At 38.8% G+C, this 27,964-nt stretch overlaps 2 protein-coding genes across 12 annotated transcripts in view; one reads left to right on the forward strand and one right to left on the reverse strand.

Annotated features, from left to right (window-relative positions):
- TrpRS (Tryptophanyl-tRNA synthetase) overlaps positions 1 to 9,804 on the reverse strand; it is an 80,206-nt gene extending 70,402 nt beyond the window's left edge. For 3 of the 10 annotated variants that reach the window (XM_071692203.1, XM_071692211.1, XM_071692202.1), the window contains exons 1-4: positions 9,766 to 9,804; positions 5,041 to 5,286; positions 954 to 1,092; positions 712 to 832 (exon numbers count right to left, since the gene is read on the reverse strand). In XM_071692203.1, coding sequence (XP_071548304.1) covers positions 712 to 832; positions 954 to 1,092; positions 5,041 to 5,286; positions 9,766 to 9,789 — 530 coding nt within the window. In that variant the 5' untranslated portion in view covers positions 9,790 to 9,804. Of the gene's footprint in view, positions 1 to 711; positions 833 to 953; positions 1,093 to 5,040; positions 5,287 to 7,291; positions 7,322 to 7,453; positions 7,594 to 7,671; positions 7,821 to 7,845; positions 7,962 to 9,765 lie in introns of those variants that run through there. The other 7 variants (XM_071692210.1, XM_071692206.1, XM_071692208.1 and 4 more) reach the window with 6 other exon arrangements.
- Positions 9,768 to 27,964, forward strand: part of ValRS (Valyl-tRNA synthetase) — a 134,988-nt gene continuing 116,791 nt past the window's right edge. For both annotated transcript variants that reach the window (XM_071692200.1, XM_071692201.1), the window contains exons 1-5: positions 9,768 to 10,051; positions 12,099 to 12,248; positions 15,868 to 15,992; positions 18,780 to 18,944; positions 25,677 to 25,878. In XM_071692200.1, coding sequence (XP_071548301.1) covers positions 9,860 to 10,051; positions 12,099 to 12,248; positions 15,868 to 15,992; positions 18,780 to 18,944; positions 25,677 to 25,878 — 834 coding nt within the window. In that variant the 5' untranslated portion in view covers positions 9,768 to 9,859. The remainder of the gene's footprint in view (positions 10,052 to 12,098; positions 12,249 to 15,867; positions 15,993 to 18,779; positions 18,945 to 25,676; positions 25,879 to 27,964) is intronic.

A 27,964-nucleotide genomic window follows, 5' to 3' on the forward strand; every position in this document is an offset into this window, starting at 1 on the left:
ACAATATGTGGTGTGAGGTGATCTGATCGAGTATGTAACGAAAGGGTAAGAGAGATGTGTGATAATAAAAGTGTGTGATTGAGGGAGCAGAAAAGAGAATGTTTAAATGGTCTAGACATAGGGAGAGAATGAGTGAGGAAAGGTTGACACAGAGAATATGTGTCACAGGTGGAGGGAACAAGGAGAATGGGGAGACCAAATTGGAGATGGAGGATGAAGTGAAAAATTTTTGAGTGATTGAGGCCCGGGTCCTGACCATGCAAGAAGGTGAATGGTGTGCAAAGTACATAGTGAGCTGGAACAATGTGGTATACTGGGGTCAACATGCTGTCAACGAACTGAAACAGAAAATGTGAAACGTCCAGGGTAAATCATGGAAAGGTCTGTGGAGCCTGGATGTGGATGGAACTGTGATTTTGGTGCATTATACATAACAGTGCATGTCTGGATGTTAGCGAATGTTGTCTTTCTTCATCTGTTTTCCAGGTGCTACTTAACTGATGCATGGGATGGCAATTCACGAGTGGGGAAGAAAAGAATGTGTTATATTTTTTCCTTTTCCTTCATGCATTTGTGCTGTTTCCTGTGGACCTAAGTGTGTTAAGAGTGGATACCATCTTTAATGTGTATGAAAAATAAAAAATTGGTTTAATTCAGCATATCAGTAGGTTTATATGCATCATGCCAAGTATATACTGGTAACACACTCACTTGTGCATTTCACGATGTGAGAAGAATATCCCTCGTCTCATAAAATGATGAGGTTTTTGATTGGTAATCTTCTCAAACCTCTCCAACAAAGCGTCATCAATACGAGACGATCCAAATCTGTCTAATGTTGGATTTACAGATTAGTATGAAATTCTAATTAAAAGATACATAATGGGTAATATAATGAACAAGTGAATTCACTAGAATCTAACAATACTAAACAAATCTTAAAATTCTCTTACCAATCAACTTGTCATAGTCAATGCCCTTATTACTTGAAGCCTGTACATTCCAAGGGTCTACAATATCCTCAGACAGCTGCTGTTGCTCTACTCCTTCCTGACCATTGATTTCTTCCTCATTCTTGTTCACCATTTTTAACTGAAAATTAACCCAAACTCTAAAACCAGTATTATAAGGAGCATTGCTCACCATTAAATTATGCGTCTACTTAGTGAGCTTACACAGTATCTTCAAATGATTATCACAAGAATTTATGGCAGTATTACCTATAAAATACAAGACCTTTATTTATCAGAGATACGTAATATATCTATTGAAATGCCTCTAAGCAAAGATTTTATTAATTAAAATATAATCAAGAAAATGAAACTATGGAAAGTTTTTTTGGGCCTGATTACAAATGAGGTTCTCTAGTTTCAGTGCATTAGACCTGACAGTTAAGAGTGGATGTAAGCAAATGAGGCCATTTCTTAATTGGCTCCAGATGCTAACTTACTGAAGTGGGAGGGATATGGCGAACATTAAGGAAAGAAAGAAGAAAAGTGATTAAGAAAAGGGGTTTCCTACTTTCACTGAAGAACAACAAAAACAAACAAACTATAAATCTCTAATGAATATTGAGAAGAGTGATTTATTTGCCATGAATACTAAAAGAAGGGTTTCAATATACACCAAGAGCCAGTACAGTTCAAAATGATTTTATTAAAGATCCAGTGCAGTGTCTGTTTGTCACTTCAATGTACGTGGAGATGTCTAACACAATTTTTGCCCTGATGTAGTATCACTGGAACTTTACAACTCAAAGCCCATAACCTTTTTCATAAGAAGACTTTGGCTTGAGATTACAAAAACTACGGAGGTGATTTTGCTCACTGAGGGCACAAAATAGGGGATAGGGGAGAAAGAATACTTCCCACGTATTCCCTGCGTGTCGTAGAAGGCGACTAAAAGGGAAGGGAGCAGGGGGCTGGAAATCCTCCCCTCTCGTTTTTTTTTTTTTTTCTTTTTTTTAATTTTCCAAAGGAAGGAACAGAGAAGGGGGCCAGGTGGGGATGTTTCCTCAAAGGCCCGGTCCTCTGTTCTTGACGCTACCTCGCTGTCGCGGGAAATGGCGGATAGTATGAAAAAAAAAAAAAAAAAAAAAATTCTCTAAAAGTTGCAATGGCAGATCTAGGAGACTAAAGAAACGGAAATCTTAACTTCATACCATTCAAGATAATTTTCAATGCTGTTTTCCACAAAGAACCATAAATGAATACTATATTCAGTACACCCATAAAAGAAAGGAAGGCAGAAGCAGATATAGTGGGGAGAAACAAAGTAACAACATTCTTAATATGGGTATACTATCTCATAATGGAAGGCAATAAATGATTGTGTGAAGAACCTTAACATTCAAACTCTAAAAGTCAACATATGATGACTTAAATATCGTTCTCAGGGAATCAATATGTGACTGCTAAAGTCTACAGGCTTTGCTTAAATTTCCTATCAATACTATGATATCCATATGACAAAGGCAAAGGGGATAAAAGTGAGTGCTCAAATTACACAGGTATAAGTTTATTGAGTATTCCTGGTAAATTATATGGGAGGGTATTGATTGAGAGGGTGAAGGCATGTGCATGTACAGAGCAGCAGATTGGGGAAGAGCAGTGTGGTTTCAGAAGTGGTAGAGGATGAGTGGATCAGGTGTTTGATTTGAAGAATGTATATGAGAAATACTTAGAAAAGCAAATGGATTTGCATGTAGCATTTATGGATCTGGAGAAGGCACATGATAGAGTTGATAGAGATGCTCTGTGGAAGGTATTAAGAATATATAGTGTGGGAGGCAAGTTGTTAGAAGCAGTGAAAAGCTTTTATCAAGGATGTAAGGCATGTGTACCTGTAGGAAGAGAGGAAAGTGATTGGTTCTCAGTGAATGTAGGTTTGCGGCAGGGGTGTGTGATGTCTCCATGGTTGTTCAATTTGTTTATGGATGGGGTTGTTAGGGAGGTGAATGCAAGAGTTTTGGAAAGAGGGGCAAGTATGCAGTCAGTTGTGGATGAGAGAGCTTGGGAAGTGAGTCAGTTGTTGTTCACTGATGATACAGCGCTAGTGGCTGATTCGTGTGAGAAACTGCAAAAGCTGGTGACTGAGTTTGGTAAAGTGAGTGAAAGAAGACAGCTGAGAGTAAATGTGAATAAGAGCAAGGTTATTAGGTACGGTAGGGTTGAGGGACAAGTCAATTGGGAGGTAAGTTTGAACGGAAAAAACTGGAGGAAGTGAGGTGTTTTAGATATCTGGGAGTGGATTTGGCACCAGATGGAACCATGGAAGTGGAAGTGAATCATAGGGTGGGGGAGGGGGCGAAAAATCCGGGAGCATTGAAGAATGTGAGGAAGTCGAGAACATTATCTTGGAAAGCAAAAATGGGTATATTTGAAGGAATAGTGGTTCCAACAATGCTATATGGTTGCAAGGCATGGGCTATAGATAGAGTTGTGCAGAGGAGGGTGGATGTGCTAGAAATGAGATGTTTGAGGACAATATGTGGTGTGAGGTGGTTTGATCGAGTAAGTAATGAAAGGGTAAGAGAGATGTGTGGAAATAAAAAGAGTGTGGTTGAGAGAGCAGAAGAGGGTGTTTTGAAATGGTTTGGTCACATGGAGAGAATGAGTGAGGAAAGATTGACCAAGAGGATATGTGTGTCAGAGGTGGAGGGGACGAGGAGAAGTGGGAGACCAAATTGGAGGTGGAAAGATGGAGTGAAAAAGATTTTGAGAGATTGGGGCCTGAACATGCAGGAGGATGAAAGGCATACAAGGAACAGAGTGAACTGGAATGATGTGGTATACCGGGGTCGACGTGCTGTCAATGGATTGAACTAGGGCATGTGAAGCATCTGGGGGAAACCATGGAAAGTTCTGTGGGGCCTGGATGTGGAAAGGGAGCTGTGGTTTCGGGGCATTATACATGACAGCTAGAGACTGAGTGTTAACGAATGTGGCCTTTGTTGTCTTTTCCTAGCGCTACCTTGCCCACATGCAGGGGAGGGGGTTGTTATTTCATGTGTGGCGGGGTGGCGATGGGAATGAATAAAGGCAGACAGTATGAATTATGTACATTTGTATATATGTATATGTCTGTATGTGTATATATATGTATACGCTGAGATGTATAGATATGTATATTTGCGTGTGTGGACGTGAGTGTATATACATGTGTATGTGGGTGGGTTGGGCCGTTCTTTCGTCTGTTTCCTTGCGCTACCTCGCTAACGCGGGAGACAGTGACAAAGTAAAATAAATGAATATAAATAATGACTATTATGTATACGTGGTGACAAAGTGAGAGGTGGCATTCACAAAACATCTGACACAAGAGAAACGGCTTCAGGAGAGATAAGATTTAAGAAAAAGATGTATCCTTTAAAAAAATTTGAGAGCAATGATTCGAGAAGGCAGGTAACTTGTATGTGGCACATAGGGACCTAGAAAGAGCATATGACTGGAAGCTGGTTTTTGTAGAACTCTTTTGTTTCTTCCTACATAACCTTCCTTTGGCATCTACAAACCACTTTAGCACACACGGCACGGATTCAGAATGTTTATATATGATCTGAGAGGTTATAAGTAATCTAATCTAAACCATGGAATTGGGAGTAAATCTGACAACTGATAGATAAAATATATATACAGATGAAGTGACAGGTAGATAAACAAACTGAGAAACTGACAGATAAATGTAAAGCAATCATAGGAGAGGATGGTGAAATGTAGCGAGACCATGTTTAACATTACTTCTAAATTACATTTACATTCACAACCATATTGTTTATAGTGCATTATACCCGAACCATTTCGTGGCTGACAAAAGAAAGAAAACTCTACATGAGAATCAAAGCTATTATCTTCATAATATTCAAAACAATTATCTTCATAATATTCAAAACAATTATCTTTATAATCTTCCTAAGCCTAAGATGTTCTATACTGTTCCTGTAACAAACTTTTCTGTAGGTCATGCAAAATCTGAAAAGGATATGAAATAAAAATAAACCAACTACCCAAATTCTAAAAAAAATCTGTCACACTGACTAACCTTTATCCCATTCACAGAAAGAGTTACACAGTTTCTTTTCAGGCTGGGGAACTTTAACCTGTCACTTCCAAAGCTAGCAATGTGTTTATACCAGCGATGAAGATTATACAGATCTTGGCTGGGGGTGACTATAAACAGGTCAAATAATGTTGCATCAGCCTGACTTGTGACAAATCCCTCTACATAGCTATTGTCGAGAAAATAATCATTTAATGCTTCTTCCTCTTCCCTAGATATGGGCATCCTCTGTCAAGAACACAAAATGTTTAATTAGAAAATTAGTAGATACTTAACACTGACTTTCAAAATTGATGAAAATAGCAATAAACAGCCTCAAAAAATAGAACCAAAAAAGCAAACCAGCCTATGACAAGGTTACCTACTAACATTTATTCTAATTACCTTGAGATAACTTCAGTAGTCCCCCCCCCCCCCCCCCCCCCCCCACACACACACACACACACACACACACACACACACACACACAACTCTGGCCAGCTCTAAGCCACTGAGCAGAATTGTTGATTAACCAGACAGCTGGAAGTCATGACCTGTAGGTCCATGTAATCAACACAGCGTTGCTGATCTTGTACACTTTTTTTTTGTTCAGACCAATATAAACTTTTTGTCTGTGGATCCTAAAATCTTTCTGAAGGGCAAAGAGAAAAATATGAAAAACCTTGGCCCTGGATACTCAAGGTTATTTCTTTCTGAGCTTATCACAACTTTAGATTTTAGGGGTAATATTTAGTGTGATGGTGCTAGCTCTCAGAATGAATTACCTACACTTACTTAGTACTAGTTACATTCCTGGATTTCTGTCATTCCATTGATTCAACATGAGCCATTCAAACCCATGTTACAAGAGGGTTCCGTTCCTAACCAAAAATTTACCCCCACATTACACACCCTGAAAACCTCTAATTTAACACTATCAGTATTCCTCTGTGCAGTAGTTCTCTCTTTTGTTTGAAATATTGATTAACTTACCCCGGAAGGCTAAAAAATCGTAAATGACCATGGTAATCCCATCCAACACTGTGTACAAAAAATATAATGGGCTTGTAATGGGATATGGATCTAAATTGTTTCACCCCTGGTTATTAGATACAAATCTTAAATCATGTTGCTTTGTCATCAGCATAAAATACAAGATAACTAAAAAAAAATTAAAATACCCTCTCTGGATACCAGTTTAGTATCAAAGGAACAGAATATGTGGTAAACTTGCTACGAGCAGATTATGATCTGTGTCCCACTTCCGTGAAATCTCTTCTGCCACTATATTCCCTACGTGTTGTAGAAGGCGACTAAAAGGGGAGGGAGCGGGAGGCTGGAAATCCTCCCCTCTCGTTTCTTAATTTATCAAAAGAGGAACAGAGAAGGGAGCCAACTGAAGATATTCCCTCAAAGGCTCAGTCCTCTGTTCTCAATGCTACCTCGCTAATGTGGGAAATGGCGAATAGTATGAAAACAAAAATTCCATGAAATCACTGGTGCCACCGTTAAATGATTGGAAGAGTGCAAGATTTTCCTCATTCACTCATAATACAAATCAATCAATACTATACAACTTGTTTATGGTATGGTTATGTCAAGGACAATATGGGGTTAGACAGTAAATAAGTTATGCAACATACCAATAAGAACATAAAGATAACCTTATCATTTCAAAACTAAATCTGTCATAGGGTTTAACCACTGGAGAAATTTCATAAATATCAAATGGTACTCCAATTAACTGCACTGTGAATCATTTGTCCTGGAAGTTAAACAGTGAGTATATGGGAACCTGATAACAGTGTGAGACGGATCTTAAAAGCACTGATTTAATCCTAAATGCTCTACATAAATCTGAACTCACCAAACATAATTGCAAAACTCAGACTTAGACTCAAAAGTTATAATGCATGGCAGCATTCAGTGGTGTGCATCAAGAACACAAGAAATTTGGCATTTATAAACTTTACAGGCAAGTTTTCTTGTATTAAAGGGCTACTCAATTAGCACATAAACCGAATAAAGTTCTATAGAATCCATACAAACGCCTGGTAATTGTCTTTTGCCAGCCATCAGCAGGATAGTCACTTATCAGATGCCTTTGCATATAGTGCAAGGACTTTAGAAAATGACGGGACAATCTCACGCTACATATCAACTCTAGATAGTTTAGGGAATCCATTCATACCTCTCGCTTGAAAAAAATCTATCAACTGAAACATATGCGTTCATTAATTAACTGAAAAATTACCGAAGAGACCACCATAAACCGAGAAAGAACGCAGGGGTGACCATGTTTGCCCTAATGCCACCATAAAACACAAGACCATTTGTCATAATGCCCATCAAGAGACGTACATACCTCTTGCTGTGTAGCAGGAAGGGTAACACAACCTAAGCTTAAGTTACTTACATAAACAAGTTTAATGAGTCGACTGGGTCTTGTACTATAGCTACAAAACAATATACCAAGGAAAAAAGTTTTTTGATAAATCACCCATTCTTGCTACACCAGCTGCCTTGCGAGATACCAAGGTGTTACAGAAACAGTGTCCAAGTTTAAGGTTGATTTCTGCACCAATTAGGGAAAAATCAAGAGCAAAATACTGGAAAATACAAGGATATTCGTACCTCCTAACACAAGTGACATAACACCAAATAGGATAGTCAACGAAATCTCACATGTGTTTAGACGTGGAGGATGTAAACTCAGACAAGCTACTACTGAACTAAATCTTCATGACAAAATAATGCTGTAAAACATTAATTTGAGTTCAAGAGATGACAGCACTCTACGTTACTTACTGTATAGTTTTACTTTATATCAAAATTAATAGTGAGAAATAGGAAATCGAATGTAAATAGGAGTGAAAAATATGGAAACCGTGAACATCAAAGATAGTTAAAATAGGTTTCGGTTCACTGTACAAATGACAAATCTTCTAAAGAATGGACTTAAGGAATGAGACCATTTCTTCGTCTTCCTAACGCGGAAAATGGCAAACGTGTAAAATAGAAAAAATTATTGCAATAAAATAAAGATTTAAGCATAATTTCTGTTCTGTAAAAACCAAGATTTTAATCACATCTCAAAGGATATTGAACTATGGTGGGTTGATCCTGACTCGACAGGTTTTAAGTCATGATAAGTCTGTTTTTTCACTACCAGTCCGTCCCTTTGTAACTACACAATCTCGCCCTCAATTGTTTCATCAGATCACATTCTCAAGCTAGTATATATTCTAACTGCACGTCCTCCTCCAGCACTCTCATCTAATATACATTGGGAACACAACAAAGCTGACTGCAATAATTTACGAAAATTCTTTTCTGGCTTTCCTTGGGTAAATCATTGTTTCATGTGATGATGCATCTGTCTCCGCCAGAAGCATAGCAGAGGTTATTGTTGCAGGAATGAAAGCATTCATCTCCTGGTTCTGCAAGACGACCTCTTCTAAACTATTGTTCAGTCGCTCCTGTTCTGGTGTCATTCAGGCAAGGTATCAGGCATATCGGGCTTGGAAAAACTCTCCTTCCAACAACTCCCATTCAGCACTTCTCACTGTCCGTAATCATGACATATACGTTATCCGTGAGGCAAAACATGTCTTTATTCATAGTGCGATAATCTCTCCTCGTCATCCACTGATAGGTCTTTTGCTAAAGGCACTGCTAACAACTGTCGCACTACCTTTCCTTCACTTTACCGTTCTGACGGCACTATATATGTCTCTACCCTAAACAATGCAAATCTTTGGTTCCCATTTCTTTTTTAACTCTGCCTTGGATGGCTTCACCCCCTGAAGCTCCTCTGGAACCCTCCTACCAATTCTATGCCCTTCCCTATTTCCAATCAGTGTCCGAAAAAACTTTCTTTCTTGACACATGCAAGGATTATGGTCCTGATGGCATCCATCCACGTGTACTGAAAGTAAGCTGTTGAACTTGCACCTGTGCTTTCTGCTTAAAATCTGGGACTTTTCCCTATTGGAAGCATGTGTTGGTTATTCCCATCCTTAAGAATGGTGACAGTTCTAACCCCTCTAACAATCGTCCTGTTGCTTTGATATCTATTATTTCCAAAACATTTGACTCCCTCCTCAGCACCCATATTCTTTTGTATGTGACAATCTTCCCTCTGATCATCAATATGGATTCCGTAAGAAGAGATCCACTGTTGATATGCTTTCCTATCACATCCATCAATTCAATACACGCCACTTATTATAGAGGTCTGAATTACCCAGCAAAACACTTTGACTTCAAGGGAACACAAAACTAAAGCATGAAAATTTCGACCAGGAAGCTAAAAGGAAAGTGGGCATGTTTTATGAGCATATCACGGGAAAATACCTTGAAATTCTAGGAATTCCCCGGCTAAATTTTCATAAGAGCAAACCATAAGTATACTCGTAACAATGAATGCATAGTTGAGCATCATGGATGCAACATAATATATTAAATCGTTATGAAAACATAAAATGCAAATTTTAGAAAAATTTGTTTGAAATAGTAGCAAGATTAATAAATTGCTCACTTGATATATAAATATCGAGAGTACAAATCATACACACATGTATGTGTTTATAGATTTAGAGCTCTTTCATTATTATTCAATGTAAGTAGAAAATAAATGTTAAAGATTACATATTGTTGAGGAATAAAAAGACTAAAATAAACATTTTTCCTCTCCATGATAGTGATATACTGCAAGAGTGAACTTACACGTGAAAGTAAATGTAACAACATAACATCAGCTGACGTGTTGGGGTTGGAAGATTCTTGTGAGTGACGGAAGACAAACAGACTTTAACTGATAATGGCTGATCATATTAACCAGAACCTGTCTAATACAACAGAAGGAAATGAAAAACCCAAAACAGCTAAACAGTTGGAGAAAGAAGCTAAAAAAGCTGCCAAATTGGCAAAATTTGCTGAAAAGCAGGCTAAAGTTGCCCAGAAGAAACCTGATGAGGAGCAGAATGAAAAGAAACCAAAAAAAAATGAGGAGGTAAGAATAGTTAAAGTATCAAAACATTAACTTATGAAAATGATAGTGAAATGAATTGTGTTTATATTGGCACAACAATCGGTAATAAATCAGACAGTGGACACGCGTGTTTTACTTAGAAGAGTTTGTTAAAAGTGGTAGTCTTACACTGTAGGTTTGATGCAATATTTTTTGAACCTATAATTGCTCCTAATTACCCCAAGGTAAAGTCACCACAAATTGGGCAGGGCATTGAATTATTGAGGGAAAGTATGGGGTAAGACCACTGTCTACTTAGTGTTCACATTATAAGGAATTGATTAGAACCATTTGTTCGTTTAATGATTATCAGGTAGAACATGAGGGAGGTCTAGACCATCCTAAAGTAATATTCAAAGGTGTTGTCAAGATGCTAAGAAATTATTGTCCTGTGTATCGTATCGTGGATGGTTGACATGAAATGTATACATGGTGCTTTGTTCCGATTTTGTAGAACTTTATTTGGTTTGTAAGTTGATTTACAAGTTGAATTCAACAAATTATGACCTGGCATACCTCAAAAAATGAAAGAAGTACAGTACGCTTCCTTTTGGAGTCTGACTTAATGATTATCAATGGTACCTAAACTATTAAAGTCATAAAGAAAGCTTATTATCATCTTCTGACACAAAGGATACATTTGGAATAAGGGTATTGATTTATGAGGTATCAGTAGCAGTTGAGAAATAGTACCACATGACAAGACATATTTACACCAGACTGTGACAGTCTTAACTTCTGCTTTGGTAATACTCTCATACTGTCATTTTGTTGTTATTTCTGTGTGGGCAAGTTGTCACCTGTATCATTTCTTCATACATGCTCCTTTCATAAGAAATTTTCAGAAATCCTGGAACAGGAATCAGTAACCTGGTCTCAGCCATAAAGTTTTTAAGACATTGTTGATGTGGATAGTAAACTGGTCTTTAAAAGATGTAGAGTGACCAGGGCAAATAACATTAAATTAAGTAAGAAGCTTGTTCAAAAAGTTGTAAAGAATATTGGAAAAGATTGACAGAACATGGGAAATGCATACAGCATACATAGACTAAATAAGTTTTTTTTTATATTAGATAATGTAACTTCCTTCCCATACTGATTAGGTACATTATTACAGTGTGTGGCAATGTAGGAAAGTAGCTAAGGTATGAAATGCTGGGCCATGGATGTAAAAGGTTATTGAGAGCTGATTTGAGTCTGCCTATTTAGTACAAAAGCATCAAAGGACTTTGCCATTACATTTGTGGAAACATGTTCTGTTAAAGTCCAAAGTAGACTTTTTGATGATTTGGTAAGTTTACAATGAATATGACTGATGTAACCACATAAATTCTTATTCCTGGGGCTAAGGGAGAAAAAATCCTATCCATATATCCCTTGCTTGTCATGAAAAGTGACTAAAAGGGGCAGAGGTGAGAGGTTGGAGAGCCTCCACAATGAAAAAGTTAGAAATTTTTTTTCTTCAAACATCTGGTCATCTTTTTCTGGTACTGCCTCTCAGAGGACAGAAAAAGGAATTGGGTGTTAAAAACAGTGATTTAAAGCTAAAAAAAAAAAATTGTCTTGGTTAGTTTTTTGAACTTTGATAGTAAATAGTATTTCACATCTTTATATATTCAGAGAGTAGGGTTACATGACTTTGCTTGCACGAGGTTACTCTTCAAGTGGGAAGTCACCTTCAGTGTGGCTTTTATCATTGGACAGAAAGGAGTGCAATCTTCCCAGGGAACTTCTTTATCAAAAGGTGTCCTTCATTTCCTTGCTGCTGATTTTAGCACAGCCACGAAATGACTGTAGCCTCATGAAAAGGAGTCCTGAGGTTACATGATACTTGTAATGAGACTGAAAGTTTAGTGCTTTTCTGATGATTCATATTATTGGGGTATGGCCAGATTATGCAGCATGCTGCAGAAAAATGATTAAATGGTGTTATTGTTCCTCTTTATACATACTTGGTCTGGTTTATTATCCATTAACCCCATTTACATTTACAGAAGTTGTGAATGATTACAAAACTTGCTTTTTACAGAAAAAAGTTATTACATATGACATCCAAACACCTTTAGGAGAGAAGAAAGATGTTAGAGTGGCTTTACCTGCACAGTACAGCCCCAAGTATGTGGAAGCTGTTTGGTATGAGTGGTGGAAGAAAAAGGGTTTCTTCAAACCAGAATATGGGGTAAGTGATTCCAATTTTGCCCCAGTATTTTTGAATTGTATTCCTAAAGCTTTCTAGAATATGGTTAAGATACCAAGGGACCCAGCATAAAGCAATCATGCAGTTTCAAGATTTTATGATGTACATGATGTTGTTGATAGATGCCAGTGACATTCATGTAGTGTTACAAATTCAGGTACATGATGTTGTTGATAGATGCCAGTGACATTCATGTAGTGTTACAAATTCAGGTTCCATTCTCAGAAAATAGATAAGACAAATATTTTGTGGGCAAATGAGGCTAAAAACCTTTCTAGATGAGTAAAATAAGAATATAGTCAATTTGATTAGTAAAAAATTTACGTGAAGGGTTTCATTTTAACTTTCTCCTGTAAGTATGCAGTCATTGGGAATGAGAGGGGGGCTGGGAAGTGAGTCAGCAGCTGTTTTTGATGACTCAGCATTGGTGGCAGATTCAATTGAAAAACTGCAAAAGTTGGTTACTAAGTGTAGGAGAGTGTGTGAAATGAAGTTGAAAATGAATTTGACTAAAAGCAAGCTTATTGGGTTTAGCAGGGTAGAGGGACTGGGTAGTTGGGGTGTGAGTAGTATACAGGTATCTAATTGCTGTGAGTGAACTAAACTGGGGCATGTGAAGCTGTTAGGGGAAACTATGGAAAGTTTGAGAACACGGGGCTCTGGTTTTGTTGCATTGCACATGAGAGATAGAGAATGGATATGAGCAAATGCAGGCTTCCTTTGTCTATTCATAGCACTATGTCACTGACATAAGAAACTGTGATCAATTATGAAAAAATGAAAGCACGCAGAATTAAACATGACAGCTAATTCTGTAAGAATCACGTGATATTTGTGCAATATTGTTTTCATTTACGCAGTTCTGATTCTTGAAACCAAGAAACAATACATTTACAGAAAATGGAAAATGTTTAAGCTAAGAAGACATTCGTATATGGTTGTTAACCTTTTTTTGCTCCCATTCCATTTTACAGTGGAATTTTCATGTCCACCATCCAGTTGTTGGATACATATTCCACATTTTCATTCTACCATACATATTTTTCATGTCATTTCAGTTACAGTTTCATCATCCCACTCCAACATTTCACTTCTATCCATTCACCTCCGCCTACTTTTCAGTACTATAAGTGGATAATTGGCCCTCTTTCCTCATAGTAATATCTTCTCCCTAGTACCTGTTTTGCATTCTTTGAACCTCTTGTCTTACAGTACCATCACCCACATCTGATTCAATTCCTTCAGTTGGTTTTTCAAAATACCACTGCACTTCTCACATATGTCCTTCATCTTATGTCAGAAATAACTCCCCAACTCTATTTGATATAGGTACCTTCTTGTGTGGGAGGCAAGTTGCTAGGAACAGTGAAAAGTTTTTATCAAGGATGTAAAGCATGTGTACGAGTGGGAAGAGGGGAAAGTGATTTGTTCTCATTGAATGTCAGTTTGCGGCAGGGGTGCGTGATGTCTCCATGGTTGTTAAATTTGTTTATGGATGGGGTTGGAGAGAGGGCTAAGTATGCAGTCTGTTGTGGATGAGAGAGCTTGGGAAGTGAGTCAGTTGTTGTTCGCTGTTGATACAGTGCTGGTGGCTGATTCGGGTGAGAAACTGCAGAAGCTGGTGACCGAGTTTGGCAAATTGTATGAAAGAAAGCTGAGAGTAAATGTGAATAAGAGCAAGATTATTAGGTACAGTAGGGTTGAGGGACAAGTCAATTGGGAGGTAAGTTTGAATGGAGTAAAACCGGAGGAAGTGAAGTGTTTTAGATATCTGGGAGTGGATTTGGCAGCGGGTGGAACCATGGAAGCAGAAGTGAGTCACAGGGTGGGGGAGTAGGCGAAAGTTCTGGGAGTGTTGAAAAATGTGTGGAAGTCGAGAACATTATCTTGGAAAGCAAAAATGGGTATGTTTGAAGGAGTAGTGGTTCCAACAATGTTATATGGTTATGAGGCATGGGCTATAGATAAGTTGTTGTGTGGAGGAGGGTAGATGTGTTGGAAATGAGATGTTTGAGGACAATATGTGGTGTGAGGTGGTTTGATCAAGTAAGTAATGAAAGGGTAAGAGAGATGTGTGGTAATAAAAAGAGTGCGGTTGAGAGAGCAGAATAGGGTGTTTTGAAATGGTTTGGTCACATGGAGTTAATGAGTGAGGAAAGATTGACAAAAAGGATATATTTGTCAGAGGTGGAGGGAGTGAGAAGTGGGAGACCAAATTGGAGGTAGAAAGATGGAGTGAAAAAGATTTTGAGTGATTGGGGCCTGAACATGCAGGAGGGTGAAAGTCGTGCAAGGAATAGAGTGAATTGGAATGATGTGGTATACCGGGGCGACGTGCTGTCACTGGATTGAACCAGGGCATGTGAAGCATCTGGGGTAAACCATGGAAAGTTTTGTGGGGCCCGGATGTGGAAAGGGAGCTGTTTTTTCGGTGCATTATACATGACAGCTAGAGAGTGAGTGTGAATGAATGTGGCCTTTGTTGTCTTTTCCTAGCATTACCTCGTGCACATGCGTGAGGAGGGGGTTGTCATTTCATGTGTGGTGGGGTGGCGACGGGAATGAATAAAGGCAGCAAGTATGAATTATGTACATGTGTATATATGTATATGTCTGTGTATGTATGTATATGTTTAAATGTATAGGTATGTATATGTGCATGTGTTGACATGTATGTATATACGTGTGTATGTGGTTGGGTTGGGCCATTCTTTCATCTGTTTCCTTGCACAACCTTGCTAACATGGGAGACAGCGACAGAGTATAATAATAAGAATAAAGAAAAAACTTGTTTTACACAACTCCTCCATCTGCATCTGCCTCCATCCAAAATTGTTTAATCTCTTGTAGATTTTTTTTTCAGAATAATTAATTTTTTCCAGTTTCTTAATATTTACCAGTCTATTAATTTTGAATTTCAGATTCTATATTTTGCACAGTATTCTTTTATTTGTCTTATCTTAAAAGACAGTTTCCCCTTCAAACTACGGCATAAACCAGATCCATACATCAGTTTTACTTTGTTTTTCTACCTGTTCCTGTGATATTCTGATGGGATCCTCTTGAGATATCTAGCTGGTGAGTAGTAAGATTTTACTGAGGGTCACTTCCTTCCTAGTGGCCTTCATGGCAAGTTTTGATAATTCAATACCTCTTGAAATGAAAATTATTGTAGTTTTGATGCACATTAAACATACCTGTTTTTGTGAAATAATTTGCTTCTAGAGGAGGCCATTGGTAATTTACCCACCATGTAAGACCTTATCATGTAGATGCTGAGCATGGGGATCTCATTATCACTTTGCTGCATTTGTACTATATTTTTTGATTTTCGTCTCAGCTTGATAGTGCTACAAGCTTTCAGTGATTTCAGTTCATATGTTTTTAAATTCTTGTTGACCTACTTTGCTGAGTAAATATATTTCATGGAGGACGTTGCCCAGGAGGAATGTTTGCTTTTGTGCAAGAGTTGAGATTGGTGAACTCCGAACATGCAGTGGAAAATAGCATATGGATACAGAAGATAGGATCATTTAGAAATTCAGATACCCATGTCATCATTTACCAACAGACTTGCCTTTTTTTTTTTTAATTTTTCCAGAATAATCTTGATGAACCTAATCCAAATGGGAAGTTCGTCATGGTAATTCCTCCGCCAAATGTCACTGGAAGCTTACATCTTGGCCATGCTCTTACAAATTCTGTTGAGGATGCTATTTGTCGCTGGTATGTACTAGCAGTAGAAATATTTCAAATATTTCTTTGAGATCCTTATGGATTTTATAATTCAGTTCTGATTATATTTATGAATGCAAATGAAAACAAATTGGTTATTTTTAAGGCTGAAATTATATTGGGCTTTTTGCATAAGTATGGTTAAGGTTGTAAGGCTCTCAGAATGGGCATTTTGATTTTTTTAGTGCTTGATTGCTGCTTCCCACATAAGTGAGGCAGTGCCAGGAAACAAAGAAAGGTACTTCTCCTTATGTACACACACACACACACACACACACACACACAAGGAATACAGTGAATTGGAACGATGCGGTATACCGGGGTCACTGTGCCGTCAATGGATTCAACCAGGGCATGTGAAGCATCTGGGATAAACTGTGGAAAGGTCTGTGGGGCCTGGATGTGGAAAGGGAGCTGTGGTTTCGCTTTGATCGAGTAAGTAATGAATGGGTAAGAGAGATGTGTGGTAATAAGAAGAGTGTGGTTGAGAGAGCAAAAGAGGGTGTATTGAAATGGTTTGGTCACATGGAGGGAATGAGTAAGGAAAGATTGACAAAGAGGATATACCTCATTAATGCAGGAGACAGCGACAAAGTATAATAAATAAATGAATAAATTGATATGTATTTATTATACTTTGTCGCTGTCTCCCGCTTTAGCGAGGTAGTGCAAGGAAACAGATGAAAGAATGGCCCAACCCTCCCACATACACACCCACACACGCACATATACATACCTATACATTTCAGTGTATACATACATATACATACACAGACAGATACACATATACACATGTACATATTCATACTTGCTGCTCTCAGCCATTCCCGTCGCCACCCCACCACACATGAAATGGCAACCCCATCCCCCTGCACGTGCGCAAGGTAGCGCTAGGAAAAGACAATAAAGGCCATATTCATTCACACTCAGTCTCTAGCTATCATGTGTAATGCACTGAAACCACAGCTCCCTTTCCACATCCAGACCCCACAAAACTTTCCATGGTTTACCCCAGATGCTTCACATGCCTTGGTTCAATCCACTGACAGCACATCAATCCTGGTGTACCACATCATTCCAATTCACTCTATTCCTTGCTCGCATTTCACCCTCCTGTATGTTCAGGCCCTGTTAGCTCAAAATCCTTTTCACTTCTCATTCACTTCACCTCTGACAATATATCCTCTTTGTCAATCTTTCCTCACTCATTCTTTCCATCTAACCTTACCATTTTAATACACCCTCTTCTGCTTTCTCAACCACACTCTTTTTGTTACCATATGTCTCTCTTACCCTTTCATTACTTACTCGATCACATATCGTATGCGAACATTTCATATCCAACACATCCACCCTCCTCTGCACAACCCTATCTATAGCCCATGCCTCGCAACCATATATCATTGTTGGAATCACTATTCCTTCAAACATACCCATTTTTGCTTCGAGATAACGTTCTTGCCTTGCATACATTCTTCAATGCTCCCAGAACCTTAAGCAACCATGGAGACATGCACCCCTGCTGCAAACCAACATTCACTGGGAACCAGTTACTTTCCTCTCTTCCTACTCGTACACATGCCTTACATCCTTGGTAAAAACTTTTCACTGCTTCTTGCAACTTAACTCCCACACCATATACTCTTAAAACCTTCCACAAAGCATCTCCATCAGCCCTATCATATGCCTTCTCCATATCCATGAATGAACCATGGAGACATGCACCCCTGCCGCAAACCAACATTCACTGGGAACCAGTTACTTTCCTCTCTTCCTACTCGTACACATGCCTTACATCCTTGGTAAAAACTTTTCACTGCTTCTTGCAACTTAACTCCCACACCATATATACTCTTAAAACCTTCCACAAAGCATCTCCATCAGCCCTATCATATGCCTTCTCCATATCCATGAATGCTACATACAAATCCATCTACTTTTGTAAGTATTTCTCACATACATGTTCATACTTGCTCACAGTGATCCATTCCTGGCGCCACCCTGCCCCACAGGAAACAGCATTCCCACCCCTTGCATCAGTGAGGTAACACCAGGTTGTTTAATTTGTGTATGGTAACATCATTCACTCCTGCAGTTGAATTTATTAAGAAATTGTGTGACTGTGTAGTTGATTAGTTAGTAAGGATTTTCACTGTAAGTATGGATCATGGTGAGGTCCCTGAGGATTGGAGAAATGCATGTATATTTCCATTGTATAAAAACAGTCAATTGTCCCACACTCTTCCCACTTAGACATGCTCCCAACATCATTTAGTTCATATATGATTATTCCCTTCTCCTGCTATGCAAATAATGATATGATTATTTGTGCTATTTAAGGGTTAATGCATAAGTCTGCAATAATTTGTTTGATGGCATTAGAATGATATTGATTTCATAAACTCTCTAAGATCTGGAGCTGTTTAGGATTTGCCATAGATTGTTATCTGTGATGTGCTGCAAACCTGTAATTCCATTCATGAAACACTGAGGGTGAGATTTTTTTAGGTCTACTTTCTTTGGAAGTGGGAAGTGCTATATAGAGAACATTTTGATTATGCTATTAGGTTTTGTAATGTTTTAGAAGGGTAAGTATGTTTGTAAGTGCATATTTTGTAAAGATAACAAGATGTGAAAACAAGTTCACATAGGTAGGTGGTGTGTATCAGTTAGAAAGATAAGAATTTACTCTGTCTGCTAACAAATTTGATTTGATTGAATGTGAAAAGAGATTGTTGTAGAAGTGTAAATAAAGTTAGAAATGGTTGTTCTTTACAGGCACAGAATGAAGAGTCGCACAACATTGTGGGTACCTGGATGTGATCATGCTGGTATTGCAACACAGGTTGCAGTAGAAAAAAAGTTGAAACGTGAAGAAGGAAAAACCCGCCATGATTTAGGGCGTGAGGAATTCATCAAACGTGTTTGGCAATGGAAGAATGAGTAAGGTTATCCGTAAAGTTTTTCACCCGTTATTTTGCAAGGAGGTAATGAGGTAGAGAAGATAGGTCTGTGTGCAAATTAAGGATATGCAAAGTAGGTCTGAGTGCTTGCTTGTGACTAACATGAGAAAAGAACATAAGTGATATGGAGATTTTAATGATCTGCCCATCGCTCTGGACAGGCAAACATGGGATGAAATGGTAAATGAAAATGATGTGAATATAGCTTGGAAAAGCTTCAGTTAAACCATAAAACCAGTAAAGGGAACATATGTGGAAATACATATTAGATGGTATATTCCTGAAATGAAGCCAAGGTAGTGGAATGATGAAATAAGTGCCTTTTGTCTAAGAAAGTAGCTCATAAGAAACTCGGAGAATCCAATAACCATTAAGATAGAAGCTATATGAATTTGCATAGGGAAGTAAAGGAGTTTTATGACAAAGTAATTGGCAGAATGAAGTGTATATTGCTGAAAATATCAAAAGAAACCCTAAGGAGTTTTATGGTTATGTTAGAAGCAAAAGAGTCATCACCTATTTGATAGCTCCATTAATTATGGAAAGTGGTGACGTGGTTCAAGACAGTGAAGCCATGGCTAAAAGAGTAAATGACTTTTTTCTTTCATATTTACAATCACAGACACAACCCATATCTTGTATCCAGTTTCATTTTTAAGAGAGGTGAATGTTTTTTCAACAAATTGACAAAAAAGCCAAAGACATACTTTCAGAAATAAACAGGACAAAGAGAGATATAACATCAGGCCAGGATGGATTTTATCTGATAACAATGAAACAGGCAAAAGATGAGATAGTTAAGCCCTTGACTACCCTTTTCAAAAAGTCACATTCTTTGAAACAGTTACTGATAGAAGTTTGCTAATGTGACACCAATATTCAAGAAGGGTAATGAGTCACTCCCAGGGAATTATCATCCTAATAAGTTTACATCTGTAGTTGGAAAACTTAAGGAAACCATCATTCAAAATAGAATTGTGGACCATTTAGAGTACCACCACTTGATATGTGATTCCTATGATGGTTTTCAACGAAATTGGTTATATCCAACATACCAGCTAGATTTCTTTTATTATATAATCAATAAGTATGATGAAATTAAAGCAGTTGATATTATATTTCTATATTTTGAAGATGCTTTCAATGAGGTTCCACATCAGAAGTTACTGACAAAAACTGTCATATGGCATTGATGGGGTTGTGCCTGAGTGGATAGAAAATTGGTTGACTGGCTGTAAAAAAAATAGTTGTGATTAATGGTCAAGCCTCAGACTGGTTAGACATAATAAGTGGAGTGCCACAAGGTTCAGTCTTGAGAACAGTTCTCTTATACATTTTAAAGATATTGAAAATGGGCTTCATTACAAGCTATCAAAATTTGCAGAAGATACAAAGCTGGGAAATAGACCAGCAAATGAACTTGAACGTCTACAGCTTTTAAACTGACATAGACACACTGATGGACTGGGCTCATAGATGGTAAGTAAATTTTGATATCGATAAGTGCAAAGTATGAATTTCCTGAATTACAAAAGGTAAATGAGGAAAAAGACGTGAGCATTATATTTCTTGTGATCATAAACCAAGTAAAGCAGAGCACAAAGCAGTGAAAAGAGTGAACATAATTGTTGGATTCATTGGTTTGTCCACTTCTTAAATATTATGTTCAGCTTTGGTCATCGTACCTAAAAAAGAAATACAAAATGGAGATTATGGTGTCGAGCTGCAAAGATGATTCCTGGAATGAGAAACTAATCCTATAAGAGTAGATTAAATGACTTGAATCTGTTTAGCTTAGAAAAGAGAGGGTTTAAGAGGGAAAGGATACAAGTATTCAAAATTGTCAAAGTCTTTGATAGTCGTGATTTATCACTTTACTTAATACTTGCTTTACCCGATTTTACTCATATTAATGGGGAGTATCATTAAATTTTAGGGAGAATAAAAAGATGTTTTGGAAGGAAATAAACAGTGTGCGTAAGACAAGAACAAATGGGAACATCGGTGAAGGGAGCAAGTGGGGAAGTGATGACAGATAGTGATGGAGTGAGAAGGAGATGGAGTGAGTATTTTGAAGGTTTGTTGAATGTGTTTGACGATAGAGTGGCAGATATGGGATGTGTTGGTCTGGGTGTTGTACAAAGTGAAAGGGTTATGGAGAATGATTTGGTAAAGAGAGAAGGGGTAGTGAAAGCTTTGTGGAAGATGAAATCTGGCAAGGCGGCGGGTTTGGATGGTATTGCCGTGGAATTTATAAAAAAAAAGGGGGGGTGAATGTGTTGTTGAGTGGTTGGTAAGGATACTCAATGTAGGTATGGACCATGGTGAAGTGCCTGAGGATTGGTGGAATGCATGCATATTGACATTGTACAAAGGCAAAGGGGATAAAGGTGAGTGTTCAAATTACAGAGGCATAAGTTTGTTGAGTATTCCTGGGAAATTGTATGAGAGGGTATTGATTGAGAGGGCGAAGGTATGTACACAGCATCAGACTGGGGAAGAGCAGTGTGGTTTCAGAAGTGGTAGAGAATGTGTGAATCAGGTGTTTGCTTTGAAGAGCGTTCGTGAGAAATACTTAGAAAAACAGATGGATTTGTATGTAGCATTTATTGATCTGGAGAAGTCATATGACAGGGTTGATAGAAATGCTTTGTGGAAGGTTTTAAGAGTATATGGTGTGGGAGGTAAGTAGTTAGAAGCAGTGAAAAGTTTTTACCAAGGATGTAAGGCATGTGTACGAGTAGGAAGAGAGAAGAGTGATTGGTTCCCAGTGAATGTTGGTCTGTAGCAGGGGTGTGTAATGTCCCCATGGTTATTTAATTCGTTTATGGATGGGGTGGTTAGGGAGGTAAATGCAAAGAGTTTTGGAGAGAGGGGCAAGTATGCAGTCTGTTGTGGATGAGAGGCCTGAGAAGTGTCAATTGTTGTCTGCTGATGATACAGCTCTAGTGGCTGATTCATGTGAGAAACTGCAGAGGTTGATGACTGAGTTTGGAAAAGTGTGTGAAAGGAGAAAGTTGAGAGTAAATGTGAATAAGATTAAGGTCATAAGGTTCAGTAGGGTTGAGGGACAAGTTAACTGGGATGTAAGTTTGAATGGAGAAAATTAGAGGAAGTGAAGTGTTTTTAGATATGTGGGAGTGGACTTAGCAGCGGAAGGAACCATGGAAGCAGAAGGGAGTCACAGGGTGGGGTAGGGGGCGAAGGTTCTGGGAGAGATGAAGAATGTGTGGAAGGCGAGAACGTTATCTTGGAGAGCAAAAATTAGTATGTTTGAAGGAATAGTAGTTTCACCAATGTTATATGGTTGTGAGGCATGGGCCATAGATAGGGTTGTACAGAGGAGGGTGGATGTGTTGGAAGTGAAATGTTTGAGGACAATATGTGGTATGAGGTGGTTTGATTAAGTAATGTAAGGGAAAGAGAGATGTGTGGAAATGAAAAGGATATGGTTGAGAGAGCAGAAGAGGGTAATTTGAAATGACTGGATGTATGGAGAAAACGAGTGAGGGACAAAGAGGATATATGTGTCAGAGGTAGAGGGAACAAGAAGTGGGAGACCAAATTGGAGGTTGAAGGATGGAATGAAAAAGATTTTGAGCGATTGGGGCCTGAACATACAAGGGGGTGATAGGCATGTAAGGAATAGAGTTAACTGGAATGATGTGGTGTATTGAGGTTGATGTGCTGTCAATGGACTAAACCAGGACATGTGATGTGCGTAGGATACACCATGGAAAGGTCTGTGAGGCCTGGTGTGGATAGGGAGCAGTGGTTTTGGTGCATTACACATGACAGGTAGAGACTGTGAATGAATGTGGTCTTTATGCCTGTTTTCCTGGTGCTGCCTCGCTGAAACAAGGGTAGCGATGCTGTTTCTTTTTGGGGCCAGGTAGTGACAGGAGCGGATGAAGGCAAGCATGTATGAATATGCACATGTTTATGTATCTAATGTCTGTGTATGTGTATGTATATATATATATATGTATACGTTGGATGGTATTGCAGTGGAATTTATTAAAAAAGGGGATGACTGTATTGTTGACTGGAGGAGTGGCGGAATGCTTGCATAGTGCCATTGTACAAAGGCAAACGGGATAAAAGTGAGTGCTCAAATTACAGAGGTATAAGTTTGTTGAGTATTCCTGGGAAGTTATATGGGAGGGTATTGATTGAGAGGGTGAAGGCATGTACAGAGCATCAGATTGGGGAAGAGCAGTGTGATTTCAGAAGTGGTAGAGGATGTGTGGATCAGGTGTTTGGTATGAAGAATGTATGTGAGAAATACTTAGAAAAACAAATGGATTTGTATGTAGTATTTATGGATCTGGAGAAGGCATATGATAAGAGTTGATAGAGATGCTCTGTGGAAAGTATAAAGAATATATGGTGTGGGAGGCAAATTGTTAGAAGCAGTGAAAAGTTTTTATCGAGGATGCAAGGCATGTGTACGAGTAGGAAGAGAGAAAAGTGATTGGTTCTCAGTGAATATTGGTTTGTGGCAGGGGTGCATGATGTCTCCATGGTTGTTTAATTTGTTTATGGATGGGGTTGTTAGAGATGTGAATGCAAAGAGGGGCAAGTATGCAGTCTGTTGTGGATGAGAGAGCTTGGGAAGTGAGTCAGTTGTTGTTCACTGATGATACAGCACTGCTGGCTGATTCCTGTGGGAAACTGCAGAAGCTGGTGACTGAGTTTGGTAAAGTGTGTGAAAGAAAAAAGCTGAGAGTAAATGTGAATAAGAGCAAGGTTATTAGATACAGTACAGTTGAGGGACAAGTCAGTTGGGATGTAAGTTGAATGGAGAAAAACTGGAGGAAGTGAGGTGTTTTAGATATCTAGGAGTTAGATTTGGCAGTGGATGGAACCATGGAAGCAGAAGTGAATCAGGGTGGGGGAGGGGGCGAAAGTTCTGGGAGCGTTGAAAAATGTGTGGAAGTCGAGAACGTTATCTTGGAAAGCAAATATAGGTATGTTTGAAGGATTAGTGGTTCCAACAATGTTATATGGTTGCAAGGCATGGGCTATAGATAGAGTTGTGCGGAGGAGGGTGGATGTGCTGGAAATGAGATGTTTGAGGACAATATGTGGTGTGAGGTGGTTTGATCAAGTAAGTGATAATAGGGTAAGAGAGATGTGTGGTAATAAAAAGAGTGTGGTTGAGAGAGCAGAAGAGGGTTTTTTGAAATGGTTTGGTCACGTGGAGAGAATGAGTGAGGAAAGATTGACCAAGAGGATATATGTGTCAGAGGTGGAGGGAACGAGGAGAAGTGGGAGACCAAATTGGAGGTGGAAAGATGGAGTGAAAAAGATTTTGAGTGATCGGGGCCTGAACATGCAGGAGGGTGAAAGGCATGCAAGGAATAGAGTGAATTGGAACGATGTGGTATACCGGGGTTGAGATGCTGTCATTGGATTGAACCAGGGCATGTGAAGCATCTGGGGTAAACCATGGAAAGTTGTGTGGGGCCTGGATGTGGAAAGGGAGCTGTGGTTTTGGTGCATTATACATGACAGCTAGAGACTGTGTGAACGAATGTGGCCTTTGTTGTCTTTTCCAAGTGCTACCTCGCGCACATGAGGGGGGAGGGGGTTGTCATTTCATGTGTAGCGGGGTGGGGACGGGAATGAATAAAGGCAGACAGTATGAATTATGTTACGTGTGCATATATGTATACGTCTGTGTGTGTATTTATATGTATACGTTGAGATGTATAGGTATGTATATGTGTGTGTGTGGACGTGTATGTTTATACATGTGTATGTGGGTGGGTTGAGCCATTCTTTTGTCTGTTTCCGTGCACTGCCTCGCTGATGTGGAGACAGCAACAAAGTATAATGAATAAAATGTGATATGTATATGTATGTGCATATGTGGGCATTTATGTATATATGTGTGTGTATGAGTGGACGGGCCATTCTTCATCTATTTCGTGGTGCTACTTTTCTGACATGGGAAACAGTGATTATGTATAAGGAATAGATATAATGGATATAAACTCATGGGCAAACATTTTACCTTGAATGAGGTGAAGTACTTTTTTCTACATGATTGTTAACATATAGAATGTTTTGCCAATTAGACTGGTTGAAAGCAATACTGTAGATGTACTTAAGAACAGACTTGATAAATACTTTGCTTCAAGTCCTCGATTTGATTATTTGCACCTCCTTAGTCTCTGACAATTTGCAGGTTATCCTCTATCAACTAACTTTTACCAAACTGAGTTTGAGTCTTTGATATCTTCCACTATTACAAACAGCTTCAAAAGGACCCAGTTGTCAGTCGATGTTTAAATTACTTTGTATTTCTTTGTATTCCTTTGAGAGAGAGCACTGGGAATAGCCAAATTGGGTTGATGATTAAGGGGTATGGGTTTGGTACTGTAACAGTAGGATTAATAGTTAAAAGGGTATAGAATAGGTTTGAGGGAGAGAGATATTTATTGCAATGAAGGTGATAAGAAGGACAATGATATATTTAAATTTCAGAAAACTAAAGTGTATGTGAGTTTGGGGAGGCATGTAAAGAGTGAAGGTGAAGTGTTTGAATGGATAGAAAATGTTTAAGGGAGAATTGTTTGTTATTATTAGGTTAAGTGTGACTTCTCTGATTTGGTCAGGCTATAGGCTTGTATTTCTGTGATTCATATATTGTTCACTTAAAGCAGGAGTTTGTCATTTTTCAGAATATATTGTTTTCATTTTCCAGGAAGGGTGATCGTATCTACCACCAGCTGGAAAAAATGGGATCTTCACTCGATTGGGATCGTGTTTCTTTTACAATGGATTCTGGACCTCAGGAAGCTGTGAAGGAGGCATTTGTAAGAATGCATGAGGATGGGACTATTTACAGGTCTAATCGACTCGTCAATTGGTCCTGCACTCTCAAGTCCGCCATCTCAGATATTGAGGTATCTTGCTATCACTTCTTTTATAGATCTTCAGTCAAGATTCTGCTTAACAGTGAAAAGAAGTTGATGAGAATATAGGTTACTGTGAACTCGGTTTTGTACCCCAAGTAGCAGTTAAAGGTATAGTTTGAGAGAATGGATTATCCAGTGTTTTGAATGAAATTGATGAACAGCTCATAGGGTTGTGTGCCAAAAAAGACTGTTGAATAGGATACCTTGTTTGAAATGGATATTAATAAGTATATGTGGGTGAAAAGGAAAGGTGGAAAGTAGGAAATATATTGGATTGTTTTAATTGACAAGCATGCTAAGGAAAGACTTGGATGTGAATGTGCTGAGAAGCGCAAGTTGAGATAATTCCTAATAAGGAATACATAGAAGCTCAGATAAGGAGTTATGTTCTGGCTGAGTAACTTATTACATGTGATAAGAACAGGACTACCATCCCCTAAAATATTCACAAGTAGAACGTGATGAAGTGATGCAGCTATTTGTTGGCTCTTCAACACTTCTGACATCCTCATATTTCAAGCATGTAGAAATTGTTGTTTTAGGCATTTTTAGGATAATATGGTAGTAACCTCCCAAAATGGGTATGTTTGAAGGAATAGTACTTCCAACAATGTTATATGGTTGCGAGGCATGGGCTATAGATGTGGTTGTACGAAGGAGGGTGGATGTGTTGGAAATGAAATGTTTGAGGACGATAGGTGGTGTGAGGTGGTTTGATCAAGTAAGTAATGAAAGGGTAAGAGAGATGTGTGGAAATAAAAAGAGTCGTTGAGAGATCAGAGGACATTGTGTTGAAATGGCATGGACATATGGAGAGAATGAGTGAGGAAAGATTGACAAAGAGAATATGTTTTTCAGAGGTGGAGGGAACAAGGAGAAGTGGGAGACCAAATTGGAGGTGGAAGGATGAAGTGAAGAAGACTTTGAGCAATTGGGGCCTGAACATACAGGAAGGTGAGAGGTGTGCGAGGAATAGAGTGAATTGGAATGATGTGATGTATTAGGGTCGACATACTGTCAATGGACTGAACCAGGGCATGTGAAGCGTCTGGGGTAAACCATGGAAAAGTTTGTGGAGCCTGGATGTGGAAAGGGATCTGTGGTTTTGGTGCATTGCACATGACAACTAGAGACTGAGTGTGAACAAATGTGGCCTTTTTTGTCAGTTCCTGGTGCTGCTTCGCTGGGTGAGGGTGGGGGGGATGCTATTTTGTGTGTGGTGGGGTGGCAACGGGAATGGATGGAGGCATCATCTATGGATAAGTATATTGGTAAACAGAGAAGAGGTAGTGAAAGTTTTGTGGAAGATGAAAGCCGGCAAGGCGGCGGGTTTGGATGGTATTGCAGTGGAATTTATTGAAAAGGGGGTTGACTGTGTTGACTGGTCGGTGAGGATATTCATTGTATGTATGGCTCATGGTGAAGTGCCTGATGATTGGCGGAATGCCCGCATGGTGCCATTGTACAGAGGCAAAGGGGAGAAAGGTGAGTGTTCAAATTACAGAGGTATAAGTTTGTTGAGTATTCCTGGGAAATTATATGGGAGGGTATTGATTGAGAGGATGAAGGCATGTACAGAGCATCAGATTGAGGAAGAGCAGTGTGGTTTCAGAAGTGGTTGAGGATGTGTGGATCAGGTGTTTGCTTTGAAGAATGTATGTGAGAAATACTTAGAAAAATAAATGGGTTTGTATGTAGCATTTATGGATCTGGAGAAGGCATATGATAAGAGTTGGTAGGGATGCTCTGTGGAAGGTATTAAGAGTATATGGTGTGGGAGGCAAGTTGCTAGAAGTAGTGAAAAGTTTTTATCGAGGATGTAAGGCATGTGTACAAGTAGGAAGAAAGAAAAGTGATTGGTTCTCAATGAATGTCAGTTTGTGGCAGGGTTGCATGATGTCTCCATGGTTGTTTAATCTGTTTATGGATGGTGTTTTAGGGAGGTGAATGCAAGAGTTTTGGAAAGAGGGGCAAGTATGCAGTCTGTTGTGGATGAGAGGACTTGGGAAGTGAGTCAGTTGTTGTTCGCTGATGATACAGCACTGGTGGTTGCTTCTTGTGAGAAACTGCAGAA

Source organism: Panulirus ornatus, chromosome 52 (genome assembly GCF_036320965.1).
Source record: "Panulirus ornatus isolate Po-2019 chromosome 52, ASM3632096v1, whole genome shotgun sequence".
Classification (NCBI taxonomy): domain Eukaryota; kingdom Metazoa; phylum Arthropoda; class Malacostraca; order Decapoda; family Palinuridae; genus Panulirus; species Panulirus ornatus.